A 17,232-nucleotide genomic window follows, 5' to 3' on the forward strand; every position below is an offset into this window, starting at 1 on the left:
GTTAAAAAGCAATGCAATAAACATAATCATTTAAACACACAATTTATAAGTAAAACCTGAAATACCTAAAACATTTACCTGCTAGAGTGTAAGTGACAGAAATTTACAAAAGGATTTTTGTCCTTTTCACATATACTCACAGAGCATAAACAGACATAGGCACCAGTCCTGCAAACACATACCCACATGTTTAATTTTAAACTCCTGACTGGTCCCACGGAATGTAATGAGACTGAAGTCCTTAATGTTAAACATGGGTGTAATTAATGGGTCGCAGGATTAAGTGACAACCTAAAAAAAAACAGGAAAAACAAAATCCCCAAGAAACCAAACAATAAAGTTGATTAGCCAAGGTAAAACCATACAAACCAGTCCAACAAAACTGCTGGAAACCTTAGGGCTATTTTAAGGTAGTCAGGAAAGCAGAGGGCCCATTTAGGAACATTGGAATTAGCAGACTGGCTCAGACTACTATTCCAGCGTCTTTGTCTCCAACATGGGGCAGTCCCAGCCCTCCGGAAAAGCTGTAAGAACCCCACAGTCGGCAAATGTGTGATGCTAATCTACCCACAGGAGAGTCTCGCCCCCAATAGCGGCTGCATTGAGGCCTGCAGCATGGAGTTTGGCAGCCCTTGCTAAAACAGGGCGCGAGAGGCTCCCTCCATGGCATCTGCTCTGCGGGCTGCTGAAAGTATCAGACAGTAGAGCCAGGCAGCGTGTGTGTGTGTGTGGCGGGAGGGGCTGGCTCTAGGGATGAGGAGCCCCGCAGCGCCGCGCTCCACACAGCCACAGGAGGCGGCGGAGGCGGAGTCGCCGGAGCCTGGAAAGCGAAAGGGAAAGTAGCTCCCTCCGCGCCCGGCGCGATCCCCTCCCGGCCGGGGGCTTGGGCGGTGGCGGCGCGGTGAGCAGCCCCGCGCTCCATGAAGCTGCTGCTGGGGCTCTGCTTCTTGTGCCACCTGCTCCCCGGCGGGGGCGGCTCCTCCCCAGCGCCCTCGGGGATCCAGCCACCGGGGAGCGGCAGCGGCGGCCGCACGGAGCTGCCCGGCTTCAGCCAGGCTCGCTGGGGCAGCCGGAATGGGCGGGAGGAGGCCGCCCTGCGGGTAGGTACCGGCGGCTCCTGCGCTCACGGGGAAGGGGTTATCGGGGAGGGGGGTGGTTGGGTTATGTCAGCTACCACCTCCCCGGCCGCCCCCCTCGTCTCTGCCTGCTGCTCCCCTAAACAGCCTCCCAGGCCTGCACCCTGCCGCCCCCAGTGCACTCCCCGCCCGGCCTGTGTGCCGCCCCGGAGCCAGCTGATCTGCCCATGGCTACCTTCCCAGCCCGGGGCCTCCTACCCCCAGCTTCTGCCTGTGCCTGCCAGAACAAATCCGGAGGGGGACACCCCCTTCCCTCGGGTCCACACACCCGAGGATGGAGCTTTATTTGAATCGTGGGGGTGTGGCCTGAAAATTAAAGATTTCATGACCGCGCCTGCTGAGTCGAAAAGCATAGTCCCTCCCCAGAGCATCAGGCTGGGTTTTCTGAGTGCTGGGTGTGTGCCTCAGTTTCCCCCATGTGTTACTCATGTATTTTGATGAGGGAACCAGGGTGTGTGATCATTACAGAGACCACGAGAGGGCGGAGGGGCCTTTCTCCAGCCACACACACACAGACAATGGCCAGGCCAGGACCCCTCTGCCATGGGTCAGCCAGTTGCGACAAGTTGTATCAGGTTGTGGCAGCACGTGGAAACAAGGAGGGGTGGACATCTTGCCCTGGGAAGAGAGAAAGTACTGGGGAGTAGCAAGGGGGTGTGGCTGGCTGGTTCGGCCCAGTCCCATGTCGGGGGAGCAGACAGGGCAGAGCCAGAGAATGGGGTTCTGGGGCTCCTCAGTTGATTGCTGCTGTAGCTTTTGATTCATCTGTTAGCAAAGTCTTTCTACACCAGTGTTTCTCAATTATATTTCGCCGTGGCACCCTTGCATGACAATGCCACACCCTCTGCCGACAAGTCCAGGAAATCTTCCCCTTTTCGGTGGCGCGATCAGCTGTTCGGTGGCGCGCGATTTCTGTTACTTTCAGCAGCGCAGTTCTGCTTTTTCGCGGAACCCTTCAACTCTGCCTGGCTGGCTGTTGGCTCCCCCATTCCTGTTGGCTCCCCCATTCCTCCCCCCCTCCATCTTGAATATCTGGCCATTCTAGATTCTGTATCTGGAAGGAAGGATTATATGTGAAACTCAATCAGTGTTGTGTGGTGAGGGGATTATATGGCATGTGGTGAAACAGGGACAAGGCTTATGAACCTCACATACCTTTTAAAGGTGATCTGGAAAGGGGAGCAAATTGTGGGTTTTTGCTTTTTGTTGTATAAAGAAAGAATTAAACAGACTTTTAAATTTATGCCTGGCTTTCCACATTAAATATATGCCTTATTCTCCACTATCTTGCGCCTTGTGTTATTTACAAACGTGATAAGTGGGTGTGAAATATAAGCAAATCAGAACAGTAGCATCTGATGTATTCTTTGCATGGACATAGCTAACACAAGGCAAAATATAATGAAGAATCTGACTTCCTATGTCTTGTCTACCCTGTCTACCCTGTAGTGGAATTGTAACATTGCATGTGACAAGTGATTACAAATGGAGCAATTCAGGAAAGAAAGGATATTTAGTCAGAGTACTGAAAACATTTTGGGCCTCATTCACCATTGTGTGCTCAAGTTTGCATTGTCATTTTAATGAAAATGAAAACTGAAATCTTCCTTTACTATGGTAGGTTTTCAAAATAATGGTAGAGGCACAGCTTTGGATTTCCTGAGCCACAAAACCTTGGCTCAATTTGAAGGAAAGATTTCTCCAAACAGCTACCTCTACTTTTCATTTCCACCATGAGGTGTCAGCCTTGATCTAACAAAACTTTTGCCCAGCATCAATGCCCATGCATCTCCAACATGTAAATGTTGAATAAACTCTACAAACCCTGCGAAGATGGTTGCATGTCTTAAATGAATAGAAATTCAGGAGTTTGTAATTTTCTTTTCTAGGAAAGTATTAAAAGAATTAAGAGTTTAAATTCTTTATCATCAGATGACAACACGACTGCTTTCTATGGAATAAATCAGTTTTCTCACTTGTTTCCTGAAGATTTTAAAGGTAAAGAACTAGCATGCTGCCAATCTCATATTCTTATTATTTTGCTCTGTAATTCTTGCCCTCCCCTCTTCTTGTCATATTAACAAGTTGTTTCAAATTAGCAAACAGCTAACTATGGTTAGTACTGATTAAAGTCTCTGCTTGTAAGTATTTTTGGATGCAACAGCAGTGCTCTCCAGATTCATTTGAGTTTGCAAGGTTGGATTGTCACAGAGCTTGAATCTGATTCAGAAACCAGACTGTTTCCTGTTTCTTTCCATTAGTACTTAAGAAGGTCCTTTAGCTACACCATCATGTTGAAAGGCCTACCTGCTATACACAAAGTATTAAAAGAATTGTGCTGAACTGATTTTATGCTGAGTGAGTGAGACAACATCTAGGAGTTCTCAGAGATTGACTGAAAACGCTTCTGCATTGTGACAGTCCTTAAAGAGAGACACAGGTTTTCTATAAATGTCTAGCTAGCTGTATTAAATCATTTGTAGGCTTTGTAGAACTGACTTTCCAATTTAGTGCCTGATCCAAAGCCCACGGAAGTAAAGGGAAAAACTATCAATGACTTAAATGAGCTTTGGATCTGACCATATTGATGACACAATGGAATTGCCAATCAGCGAAAGAGGTTTGGATGGAAGCTTCATTGCCAGCCCACCACACCTCTGTCCAACACAACCACACAAATAAAATTATATTTCAAGTCGAAGGTCAGAGAGTATGATTTTTATGTATAGACTGTTTTATGTACCACTGTTGAGGAAAATTGCTTCGCCTTGGTGTCACAAAAATGCTAGAAAAGAAAGGACAGACAACTGTCATGTAGTAATTGTGGCCCAGCTCTGCCTTCCAACACCATCTGCAACATCTGCCAATGAGTCTGTGGCTCAAGGATAAGACTTCTCAGTCACCAAAGGACCTACATAAAACAAAACATGTGAAAGAGATCATCCTTGACCACAAGGGATCGCTGTTGGCGATGTTCAGACATACAAAGCAACAATTTTACAAAATCTGATACAAAAAAGAGTAAAATTAATGCCCTTGGCTTTTTAAAAAATCAGTCTTCTTTTGCCCTAAATCCTAAACTGTCTTGACTATTACCTGTTTATAACACAGTAATAATGATACCTAGCTCTTATATAGTTCTTTTTATCATTAGGTGTCATTATCCCCATTTTTCAGATGGGGAAACTGAGGCACATAGCGGCGAGGTGATTTGTTAAATGACACTCAGTAGGCCAGTGGCACAGCCGGGCATAGAACCCAGATCTCCTTAGTCACAGTCCACTGGGCTTAGACAAATGTGTGCCTTAAGTGACTACTGACTATGACATTCATAAATGTATATGTTATACACTTTTGAGGGTTTAAATCCTTCCCTTGTGAAGCTATTCTTCATCACTTTATGGAACTGAAAACAGTACATCATCTAAACTGGGAAAGCTTTGCCATGCCACAGCTGTACGTTTGCTTGCAATTAGCTATCTGCTGTGGCCAAAATCTTGGTGGGTTGATCTATTGAAATAAATGGGCCTTTTTTTTCAACCCATTAGCCTTTTGGAAGAAAAAATGGTGACCTAGACTGAAATGATGTGTGAAATGGACACTGGAACAAGCCAGTAAGACCTAGAACAGATCAAAAAATATTTTTGCTGAAAAGTGAGGTTTGATTTGCAATAAATATTTTAATGAAAATTTTCATTTGACAGCACTTTGTTTTTCAGTGCTTGTTCCTTGTTTTTATTCCCTCCCTCTTTTTGCCAGTGGGGAAGGGAGTGGGAGGAAAGGAAAAATTAATAATAAATGGGATTTTTCTACCTAAATGAAAAATAAAAAATTTTGTGAAAAAATTTCAAAGTGGAAAAAAAAAATCAGTTATTTTCCCAAAAATCAAGTTTTGGTCAATTTTTTTTTGACCAGCTCTAATAGAACCCCTAATAGATAGGACCACATTCAAATTCAAGAGATATTCCTTTGCTAGGAATACAGAATATTTTAAAATAGATCTAGAATATATTGTCTGTTTTGGATTACTTGAATTTTATCTTTATACACTTGAAAATAATTTAAAATGCTGTATAGCACTCAAAACTACAGCTTATAAAAAGATTATAATAACTTTCTAGTGTTCTTTCTGTAATGTTATATAAATTATTTTTAAACTATAATAGTTTGTGTGTGTCTGTGTTTAGCTATTTATTTAAGAGGCAGACCGTACGAAGTTCCCAGATACACAGAAGTGCTGAAGAAAAAGGAAATACCATTACCAACTAAGTTTGATTGGAGGGACAAGAATGTTGTCACACAAGTGAGAAATCAGCAAACAGTAAGCTCTAGATTTTCTTTTCTTCCTAACACTCAGTATTTTATTGTTGCACATATTATGGACTGGGATTAATACATTTCTCCTACCTGAACTGTTCCTGGTGGAATACTCAGGTTTGAAAAGGAGTTCTGCATGGCATATGATGTATCACAGCATAAATCATTGTCTGTTCAATTCATAGCTTGACAGTGACTGGCATTGATTAAAAGAAGGCTTAATCTAAGGGTCCTGTTAATATTCAAATTATGGTGATTATATTTTGCCTACCTAAAACTCACGCTGTAGTTTCAGTTTATTTGCTGTACACTAGTGCTGCTATGCTCTGCTAAAAAAATTGGTTTATTTGTCCTCCAAGATGGCTGTATTTCCATGGTGGATGTTTGAATTCTTATATACAGTATTTTAGGATGCTTCTAAATGAAAGGCACTATGTAAATTTAAAATGTCGTTTAAGAAGGGCACTATGATAACAGTGATCAGAATAAGGGGATAGACAGCTGGACAGGGATCAGTTCCCAGAACAATGGCAATACATTTTCTGGAATTGCCTTAATTGCATTAAATGATGTGACTAACATGTATTTACATACTAGAGTTAGTTGGAAATTTTCAGATGTTTTTTTGACAGAAGAATGTGGCTTCTGCAAAATCAACATTTTCTGTGGAGAAAATTTTTATTCTGCCAACATTTTTGATATTCCATTGAGAAAATCTAAACAGAATATTTTGTTTCAAGTTGGTCATCCTAAATCAAAACATAGCCAGGGAGTCCCCATCCAGCAGAGAGCAAATGAAGCATGGGGCATCCTAACTGCAACTTTCCTGACATGTTCCTGTCGCTCAGGTGGACACAGCTCAGTGCTCAATTCAGCTAAAATGAAATTTTCTGATTTGGGAATGTTAGAATATTTTGTTTCAATCAAAAGTATCAAAACAAAACACTAAAACGCTTCTGGTTTTTCAGAGCTTTCTGTTCTGTGAAAATGTCGCTATTTTGACTTTAGTCCCAATTTGGGATGGAAATTCTGATTTTGAGATCAATTCTATTATACACTTTATGTATTACTGACTCAGGAGCAGTTCTTTGAATGCAATGCTGACATGCAAAAGGAAAGCCTCTGGAGATTTAAACGGGTTGTTTTTACAAGTGCCTGGGAAGGCTTGTCTGAAAAAATAACAAAATAAATATAAATCCATTAAAAAGAGGAAATCCAATTGTTGTAAAAGAACTGATAAGACAGAGCTCTAATTAGCTAGATTTTACAGCAGAATGAAGCTTTTGGAATATATAAAGAACTTCTAACCTCCTTTGATTATAGGCAACAAACATTACTTTTTGGAGTATAATCAGAACAAAACTACCTTATATAATTGGTGTTTTGCTTGTGTATTATTTTTAAATTGCACCAGTATAAGGAAAAGAATTAGTCCCATGTACATTACAATTGAGTACCTTTACTTGTGTAGAGGTCAATTATAATGTCTACAAGCTAAAGTGTTATATAATAGTATATACTTGATACATAGGGTTTTTAAATCTCCAGTCTGATTGACTAAAACTATTTATACCCCCAGACTTACATGCTCAAGCATTTTGTATTTTTCTAAAGAAAACCCAGCCTCGTTATTTACATCTCCTAGTGGCTCAAAAGAGAGCAGCTATTGATCGCAGACTCTCTGCTGGGGATTCCCTCAGTGTGGGAAAGTCTCCCGTAGATGTAGAACCCAATTCCAGTGCCTCCTTCTCCACAAAACCATAGAGATTGTGTATTGGGAGGGGGCAGGACATATCAGTGTCAGGGCAGAAGGGTAGCACAATCGGCTCCAGCTATCTCCAGCTGGTTACAGTCCCATAGCCTGCTGAAGCAAACACTAGGCTGCTCTTACCTACATTCAAGACCAGGAAGAGGAGCCATTATTCACTCCCTGATGTCCCTCATTCACTGGTGCATAAACTGTAACTTGTACAAAGAAGAGAACCTGACTCAGTATTATTCTCTTTTGGCTCTACATAATATAATAGACATTATGGATATGTCAACACTGCAATAAAACACCTATGGCTGGCCCAGGTCATCTGACTCAGGCTCATGGGCCTCAGGCTGTAGGGCTATAAAATTACAGTGTAGAGGTCTTGACTTACTCAGAGCCCAGGCTTTCGCCCGAGCCCTGATGTCTATTTTATAGCCCCACGAGCCTGAGTCAGCTGACCTGGGCCAGCCAGCGGTGTTTTACTGCAATGTAGATGTACCCTAAATCATGCTCCTGAGATTATTTATGCCTTGTGCCTCAGCTCTCTATGTTCTTCTTTCATTCTTTCACGTAGTTCTTGCTTGTCAAAATATAAACTGGACGAAGCAACTTTCTCTAACAAACGTTATTCAAACATAACTGTTGAAAATCGAATAGATACATCCTTATTAATCACATCATGTTATTAATTTTTAAAATGTCCATCTAGTTCTAAACAAAATGAAACGTTTTGGTTAAAAAAAAAAAGTTAGTTCCAGCCCTAACAAAAGAATCGGAACCCAGATTAGGAGAATATCATTCACAGGGCAGAGAGAAGTGTAGGGTCTGTGTACTGAAGAGATTGTTTTAGTGTTAGCAAATACAAACTGGGGAGAGCATAGAAAGAGTTCTTAGACTAGGAAATCAGATATGCTGAATCATGGAGGAATACAGAAAAAAATTCATCGTTCTGTAAGTAGTAGTAAAAAGGCTGAATTAATTTTAAAATATGATATTGAATTCAAGAAGACACTGATTACTGTGATTTTTAGCTGATGCTGCAATAATTAAAACAATTAGAAGAAACATTCTTTTTAAACTACTTCCTTTTTTTTTTTTTTTAAGCAGTTGTAGGCAGAAAACTGTTCAGTGACAAATATTGGATTTTTTTCTCCCCCCTAGTGTGGAGGCTGCTGGGCTTTCAGCGTTGTGGGTGGAATAGAATCTGCCTATGCAATCAAAGGGAATGTTCTGGAAGAACTCAGTGTACAGCAGGTCATTGACTGTTCATACAATGATTACGGCTGCCATGGTGGCTCCACTGTTAGTGCGCTGAGCTGGCTGAATCAGGTTTGAATCTTTTCAAAAATCTTAAACTGTTGCTTAGAGTTTCTCCGTACTTACGTGTTTTATAAGAACAAACAGAAAAAACAGCAGGTAGTGCAAAATGTTAATGGATTACAGCATGTCTAACTGATTGGAACCTAGTTAATTCCACGTGGAATCCAGAGTAACCAAAGTTTGTATATAAACAGTATATGTACTTACATACAAAGCTGTATGTACAGCGAAAGATTTAAATGTATTACTAATGAATGTAACAAATCAATCCTCCGGGATGCAACCCTCAGAACAGCCTCTGGAATTCAACAGCATCTTCATTTCAATTTACCATGAATGATTTAAGTGTCGTAATGTGGATTTGCATGCCTCAGTATGCTATTGTAAGAGCTCTCTAATCCTGAAGAGTAAGGGGGATTGTGAGCCAGCATAGTAATAGTTCCAGATAAGAAATTAAATTTTTCATTATGTGGGGAGCACATCCCCATTCTCCATGGGCTCTTAGCATGGCAGCTCAGGAAGCTGAAATGAGTAGGGCCATTGCTGCATAGATCCTCTCCCCTCCACCAACGGCATGCAAGGTGTACAGAGGACTGTTTCATTAGCCAGTAAGTGGAAGTAGCCTGTTTAGAATGGCTCTACAGCTGCCCTGTGGCTAGAGAGGAAGGATTCCTTCTTCAGTGTTCCTCTGCCAGCTCAGCCGCTAGCTGTTCAGATAGATGCTGGCTTGAGGTTTTGGCCATATAAAATTAATTGTTTTCAAACACAGTATTTTATAAAGGTACTTATGATGAAGTGTCAGTGGTTCTTTAAGCTTTTGTAGGAGGTTAGCGTGTGTGAACGCACAGGCTCCACACCAGTTGGAATTCAGCAATGCCTGGAGATTTTTCAAGAGACCAGCTTTTATACCGTATTTGGCTTGAGCACCAAATGTTCATTAATTTATCTTCTTACAGACACAAGTAAAATTGGTGAAAGATTCTCAATACACTTTTAAAGCTCAAACAGGACTGTGCCATTATTTCCAGCCCTCAGATTTTGGAGTTTCAATCACAGATTATGCTGCATATGACTTCAGGTAACCACTATTGATTCTTTTTATTTACTGTACCTTTTTCCTGTGTTCACTTGCTATGAAGTGAAGCCAGAGCCTCCACTGCATTGGGCAGCGAAAGGTTGTTTTTACTGATGGCATTAGTTAGTTGTGAAGGTACATGTTAATCCTATCGCGGTATATAAAATCATATTCTTTTGAGCATTTGTGGTCCAAATTCTTTAAATAACTGCCAGAGTAAAATGCAGTGTTGTTGTAGCTGTGTCGGTCCCAGGATATTAGAGAGACGAGGTGAGTGAGGTAATATCTTTTATTGGACCAACTTCTGTTGGTGAGAGAGAAGCTCTTAACCTACACAGAGCTTTTCTTCAGGTCTGGATCAGAGTAAAAATCATTTTCAGCTACTAAAAAGTCAAAAGGCTCTCTCTTTGGTTTGAATTTTATGCATACACTTTTTGAATGTTAAGTCACCTACCTATTCATCATGAACAACAGATCTAGTGCTGTCATCAAACTTCACTGAAAAAAATCAACAAGCATTTGATTACTTCAGTCCATATCTATTTGCATTCCTTTTCACTGCAAACACTGCTCACTTTCCAGCATGTGACTTGAGCAAATACTGCTATTGACTGAAATTGGTAAAGAGAACTTGTTTTCTTTTTACTTTTGTATTAAATTAACTTTCTAATTTTTTTATTATTCTCAGTACAATATAATTTGTTTTCAGAACCACCATATGAAAAATCATTCCAGTGGTAGAAGGATGACCACCAGACACAAACAGCTAAAAATAAGTAATTGTGTAGCTTTATTACTAAATAATTTTGGTAATAACCAAACTAAACATTCTTAGAGTGGCTGAGAATATTTTTAGGGCCATTGCATAACTCCAGTAAAAAAAAATTCAGAGAGAGTGTTAATCACTTACTCTAACTGCTTTTGTTTTGAGAGCAGTACATTTAAAATAACTGTAAAAAGTGTAAGTGGACACACTTATTAGAAATACCTACTAATGACTGACGTTATCCAATACATTTATTGTACAGAGTACATTTTTTTCACTAAAACATTGTTATATTTCATTAGACTTGCTGATTTTGTTAGCTAAAATATAATGTTTAATGCATATTCTAATATAGTTTTGGTTACCAATTGTCCAAAGACTACACTATGGGAGGAAAGCTGCTTCGAGCTCCAAAAAACATATTAAAGGCTCATTAAAGTTTTCTTTATAGCATATTAATATATTTTATAGATTATCAAAAGTCACATTCTAAGTGAGGAGGAGGAGAATCTCAGTTACATAGTACTTGCAATTGTACCCAAGATTTGAACCCAAAATCTACTTAATTGTCATTTCTTTAATAGAGGCAAATTCTTTGCTTTGCATCACCTATCTTAACTTGTTTTCATCTTGACATTTAAACCTGTGATGTTTAACTTTCACAGGAAACAGCTTGGTTATTTGATTATTAAATTGGACAGAATCAGCTGCGTGACTTAGAGATCGTTTTGACACATTACATTCTAACAATATTGGATTATGTCTCTTTTCTTTCTCATAGTGGCCAGGAAGACAAAATGATGAAGCAACTTGTTAACTGTGGACCTTTGGCAGTGACAGTAGATGCAATTAGCTGGCAGGATTATCTGGGTGGAATCATACAGTATCACTGCTCCAGTGGAAAAGCAAATCATGCTGTTCTCATCACTGGTTTTGATAGATCAGGTAAAGTTTCATTAGCTAGAATCACAAACCTGTGGCTTTTGTATTTATTCTGCTTCACTGAAATACTTTTGTCTTCTATGAAAATGAGGCAATTGGAAACTAGTACACGTAAGCTTCCTATCTTAAAACAAAACATAGTTAAATGTTGGGTCCATCTAGGCTCTGAACCTGCAATGTGATCTATGCAGACAAACCTCCAATACACCCTTGCAGCACCCCACTGACAACATAGCAATAAGAATATAGATAAGCACAAATTCCCTCACTCTAGTGTATAACATTTCAGTCTTAGTTCCTCAAAAATGAGGCCATGCTGTAGCAGCAGCAGTATCACATCTGCTCATTGGCTATACTGTTAATAGTTGATTCCACTACTATTACATCCAGTCAGTATAAACTGTGAAACATTACAATGATTGATAAATTAGACAATACAGTAAGAGTTTTGCAGGTTTGCCAAATTTGCTATTTTGTGTAGTTTTTTACAAAAGTCTCTTCTTTTACAGGTAGCATCCCTTACTGGATTGTACGCAACTCGTGGGGGCACACATGGGGAATAGATGGTTATGCCCATGTTAAAATAGGTAGTAATGTCTGTGGTAAGTGAAATAAACAAACAAAACAATTGGTTTGAACAGTAAAGGCACATGCTGGGCTATATTTGTCCATGTTCATGAAAGGACCTGGAAGACATTTCAGCCAGAAGTTCAGATTGTAAAATCACAAAATCACTTTATTTATAAGTTGATGACAAGATGAGTGCAGGTGAAAAACAAGTAAATAAAACAAAATCTTTGCTAGTGGAGTTAATACATTTAAATGATTAGTTAATATTTATAAAGCACTTTAGAAATGTAAAGGCATAACAGCTAAGTACTATACTTTAACAAGTTAAAGTACATATTAGTTTAGTTAAATTACAAGGACACAGAGAACTTTATTATGCAAGGACTCAGTCCTGCAAGCAGATCTGCAAACATGGACTCTTATTCCTGTGCACAGCCTGGTGATTCCGCAAAGGATGAAAGGCTCCTGCCTGCAGGTTTTCTTTTAAGAATAGTCCCTAAATTAAGTTTCATCAAATTTCCTGACAAAGGCCATCTGCCATTTGTATTTTGAACTTTTGTTTAGGGGCTGAAGCATTTTGAACTTTCTGTGAGGGGCTGAAGTCAGCAGAAATTGAAAGCACTCAGTATCTCACAAGATCAGATCCTTATTCCCAAACAAGGATCATATGTCTGATTCCAGTGATTGGATTAGTAGTTAATTATGTCTACCTTTTGTACAGGAATTTTGAGAGCAAGTAATGCAATGTTAGGTTTTGTTAGTTTGTTTCAGGTTAGGTGTGTCCATTTTTTGAACTTGCCTACCATAAAACCCCATATCTCTGATGAGATTACTCAGCGCATTGGGTAATCAATTACACTAGTGGAAAGTGGGTATAAAATAGTATCAAATCAGAATGGAAGACATTTGTACCTATTTTGCATTGATGTAACTACACAAAGATCAGAGCAACATGATTCAGGCCCCAGGACTCTAGTCCCACTTAGAAGGAAGATTGGGCACTTATTTAGCACTTAAATTTGTTAATATTAATTTATTATTGTATGAACTAACTGCGTGGTAACAATGTTGATTTGAGTTGTGATAAATAAAGCAAGTCAACTGTAGAGGTGGACCAAGAGAAAAATCAGTAAAATTAAAGCTCACTAATTCAATAATTCTCACATTAATCTAGTTCACCTTTCTCAGCAAAGAAACAAAACCAAATTGCATGTGCTCTAAATTCACCATAGAGGAGCAGTTCAGATTCGATTAATCTTAATTTTTCTGTGTTCATAATTTCTTTTTTGAAATAGATATATGAGTTCTGGATTTAGGACTAGATTGTGACAGACTCTTACATGGATGCAGAAGTGTTCCCTTCTATCTCCCACCTCCTAATTTTGGATTAGAACCTGTTATGATTGCACTCAGTTAGAATACAGTCACACTATCTCCTGGAGCTTTTGGTGGTGAAAGCATGGCATGCTCACCCCTCAGTACACAGGGCTGTTTAACTTACACTATCTGTCCACTATCTTTTTCCTGGAGGACATTTAGGAGGGCTGATGAGAGAGTGGGAAAGAAGGAACAATTGTAGTAGGGCCATCCCAACATCTGTAAGTGGGATGAAATGGGGATAAAATGGGAGGGGGCCCCCTGAACATGCTGTATGGGGGCCTCAAATTCTCTAGAAAGGCCTGGATGTAAACTTTGAAGGACCTAGAACATGACAGCACATCTGTGTGGTAAAATTTTATCAGCAGTTTTTCCAGTCCTTAGGGGAAAAGGGAAAGGATTTTGAATCTTAGGGTATGTCCACACTGCTGGCTCCATGGGGATTGATGCAGCGGGATCGATTGAGTGGATCCTGGACGTGCTGTCCGGTAACACAATTAATCACCTCCCCGAAAAGAGTGAGGCTGCTTCAACCAGAGGGCATCTCCCATCAACGCAGCGCAGTGAAGACACTGCGGTATGGTAACATAAGTAAGTCGACAGGAGATATGCAAGCTACAGTATGTAGCTTGTGTATCTCCCGTCAACCGCTGGTGGCAGTGTAGCCCAGGCCCTAGGCTAGAAAAACTACAGCTCACATTTCAACATCCAGTGTGTGCTAACTTCACCAAAGTTGCATTAAATTCTCCAAGAAAAAAACCCAAGATCTCTAATGAGAAAATAAAGGAGAATTCTTTTAGTTTGTGGGGGAAGAGGTGGGAACTGTAGTTGTTTTCATACAACATAAAGGAGTAAAAGACAAAACAATTTAGTTTTGTTTCATTTCTTTGCATTTTCACCTATCCTAGCTCATGAAGTAAGACTTCTGGAGGTTAAGTTTCAGTTGGTTATTCAGGACAGCAAGTTTAGTTTGAAGTAAATGCGTTCTTAGAATTTATTCAACATCCAATTTGTGTTTTACTTCATCTAGGTATAGCAGATGCAGTTTCATCTGTGGTTGTTTGACACCGACTGTCCAAAAAACCAACAAAACACCCTACTGGCAGTTATTTGGCAGATACTGGGATTCTATCAGTTTACACTTATTCAATATGAAGATATTTTACTTCAAAATTTTTAAGAACTGTTTTAGTAGGAGGGCTTGGTTCACTGGGAATTACAGATATGGCACATCCAGAATTCAGGAAGATGCTTCAGCTTCCAAAGACTGGGCCCCTAAATCTAGAGAAGGCTGCGGTTGGGAGCTGATTGGGGCTGCACAGACAACTCTGCAAAATACCATACAATTGATCCTGAGTTCTGGGGAAGAAAGATGCAACAAGAGTCACATTGTGGTGGTCAGTTTGGAAATTTGAGCTTTATGCACACCCATTAAAATATTTTAAATGGGAATCCTAGATGGAAAGCACAGAGCACTGGAAGTTTCTCAGTCCCAAATAAGGCCCACTAGCTGCCATGGATGTGAGAGTCCTAGAAAGTCACTAACATCACAACTGGTTCAGAATGAAATAGACCAGGGGTAGAAATGACAGGAAATAATGTTGTTTAAAGGTTTGCAATCCAGAAATCTAGCAGTATGACAGGGTGCAGTCTGAAGACACTTTAATATGAGGAGAAACAATGTGTCTTTCCATTTCCTCATCTTTTATTTTAAAAAATTGTGTGTGAAATGACAATGTTATAATTCCTGCACTTTCTGGTGCCTGAATTGGCTTTTCTTATAACGTTCTTTGACAACAGGTGCTGCTTGCACTAACATGGACTTCCTCTCTTTCTACTTTCTCTGCCTCTCCTCTTCAGCTTTCTTATGGGCCACTCTGCAGTATGTACCTAAGCAAGCAGGTTGCAGCCACATTATAAACTCTTCTAACATCTCACTTGCAAGGTGAAGCCTTAAAGAAGCAAGGGGAAGGAAAGAAAGCATACCAAATAGTGATGGAACCATCAAAATGTATACATGACTTCTTGCGTTACCATGTAACTTCATCTCTGCTCTCCCTCTCCCTTCCAGTGTCTTTGATCCTCGCTTCTCATGTCTTATTAAATCTAGTTTTGAAGCTCTTCAGGACAAGAAACTTTGTTTTGGGAGGTGCCTATGGCATTTTGGCTCATTCCGAATGAATTAATAGTTCTTGTCTTCCACTGTACTTGATTACCTATTAGTGCAGAGAGCACTTAGCCATTTAGGGGTACTGCAATAACCAATCTGAGATATGAAAACATATGCGCTGTACCCTATCTGCATGGGCCATTTCATTCTTTAAAATGTGTTGGAGTGCCACCTGCTTCAATCTCTTATCTACCTCCATTAACAATACTTCTACCAAAGGCAAAAGAGCAATTCAGACTATGATTGTCATAGCTAAAAGATGCCTATAACTCACTAAATTGGTTTTCTACATATTAATGTCGGTCTTCTAACAGTCGATCCTATTTCAGGGCTAATCGTCAGCTGTTAGCAATTATTAGCAGGGAATGAAGAAGGGCTACGGGATACCTCATTTTCTCTCTCTATTTCCCCATCAAACATCTTTAACTGACTTGTCATGGAGATCATCTCTCTAGCCATAGATTGCTAGATTAGTTTCCCTATAAGACTCATTTATCTCTGCTCTTCTTCTCCATGTTTTGGTCAGAGGGAATCTCTAAAAAGTGATTATAAAGGCATTGAACTTGTTGATCTGCAGAACATGAGTAGACCTCAATGCCATTTCTGAATTTTAAAGCATTCCAGTATTGTTTGTTTATTTATTTAACTTTTGTGAATGTTTATTGTTAATGTCTGTCATAGCCAGTTTTTCTGTGTAGAAATAATTTTGAATCAATATTCACATTTTTATAAAAACACATTTGTAACTTTTAGCTGAATTGTGAAAAGATTTTGTAAACAAATATTTTGCACTTAGTTAAATTTGTACATCTTTGCTAATTACAATATTGAATGTTTTACGATATTGAATGTTTTAAGAGTATTCTTTCTAAATAAAGAATTATGAACATGAACTCGTATCCTATTCTTATATTCCAAATGTGCTACAGTGATAATAAAAGTGTTATGAAGTTCTAATAATGGCTGCTGTTTCTGTTTGCTTGAAGTTTTGCTAACTCTCACCATTTTATCCTGTGTCTCTCAGTATTTGCTGTTTGTTTGTGACATGCTCCATTTATAATTCTGGCTTAAGAAAGAGAAGGTTAAGGGGTGACTTGATTGCAATCTATAAGAATCTACTTGAGGAACAAATATTTAATAATTAGCTCTTCCACGTAGCAGAGAAAGGTCTGAGATCCAACAGCTGGAAGTTGAAGCTAGGCAAATTCTGACAAGAAATAAGGAATAAATTTTTAACAGTGAGTAATTGTCCATTAGAACAACTTATCAAGGGTCATGGTGGATTATCTATCTCTGACCATTTTTAAATGAAGATTGGATGTTTTTCTAAAAAGATATGCTCTTGGAATTATTGTGGGGAAGTTCTATGGCCTGTGTTATTCAGAATGTCGGACTAGATGATCATAATGGTCCATTATGGCCTTGGGATCTCTGACTCTATTAATCATATCTTGGAGTATCAAAATATAGGAGGGAAAATTCCTGAGTGCAAATGTACTGTTACTTTAAGTTGTCTTGCTGGTAACTTCTTCTGCTAGCAAAATTGAGTTAGTAGCAATATATGTGTCTAGGCTAGCAAGAAGGAGGTTGCAACTTCACTTTTGTAAACCAATGAGGTAAGGCCACTCAGTTGAGAAACTAAAAAGTGTTCTAACTACAGGCAGTTATTATAACACCCAGTTTCTGAAAGGCAAACTTGGAAACTAAAAAACAAAGGAGGCAGAGTACATTGTCTCCAGTTGGAACACTTTTCTACTGTTTCATAGAATTATAGAACCAGAGGGTCATCTAGTCTAACCCTGT

General features: G+C 39.5%; 1 protein-coding gene across 2 annotated transcripts; it reads left to right on the forward strand.

Annotated features, from left to right (window-relative positions):
* The first annotated feature begins 200 nt into the window (after positions 1 to 200).
* CTSO (cathepsin O) lies at positions 201 to 16,408 on the forward strand. 2 transcript variants are annotated; one of them, XM_067551841.1, is made up of 8 exons: positions 201 to 1,100; positions 3,026 to 3,134; positions 5,324 to 5,457; positions 8,371 to 8,538; positions 9,486 to 9,607; positions 11,152 to 11,315; positions 11,822 to 11,914; positions 15,120 to 16,408. In XM_067551841.1, the coding sequence occupies exons 1-8, from the start codon at positions 921 to 923 to the stop codon at positions 15,206 to 15,208; spliced, it is 1,059 nt and encodes a 352-aa protein (XP_067407942.1). In that variant the 5' UTR covers positions 201 to 920; the 3' UTR covers positions 15,209 to 16,408. The 2 variants fall into 2 exon arrangements, with proteins under 2 accessions (XP_067407942.1, XP_067407943.1); XM_067551842.1 differs by having other exon boundaries at positions 205 to 1,100; positions 14,290 to 15,189.
* The last annotated feature ends 824 nt before the right edge of the window (positions 16,409 to 17,232 follow it).

Source organism: Emydura macquarii, unplaced genomic scaffold (assembly GCF_026122565.2).
Source record: "Emydura macquarii macquarii isolate MOO-44397 ecotype Brisbane River unplaced genomic scaffold, CSIRO-AGI_Emac_v2 contig_1363, whole genome shotgun sequence".
In the NCBI taxonomy this organism is placed as follows: Eukaryota; Metazoa; Chordata; order Testudines; family Chelidae; genus Emydura; species Emydura macquarii.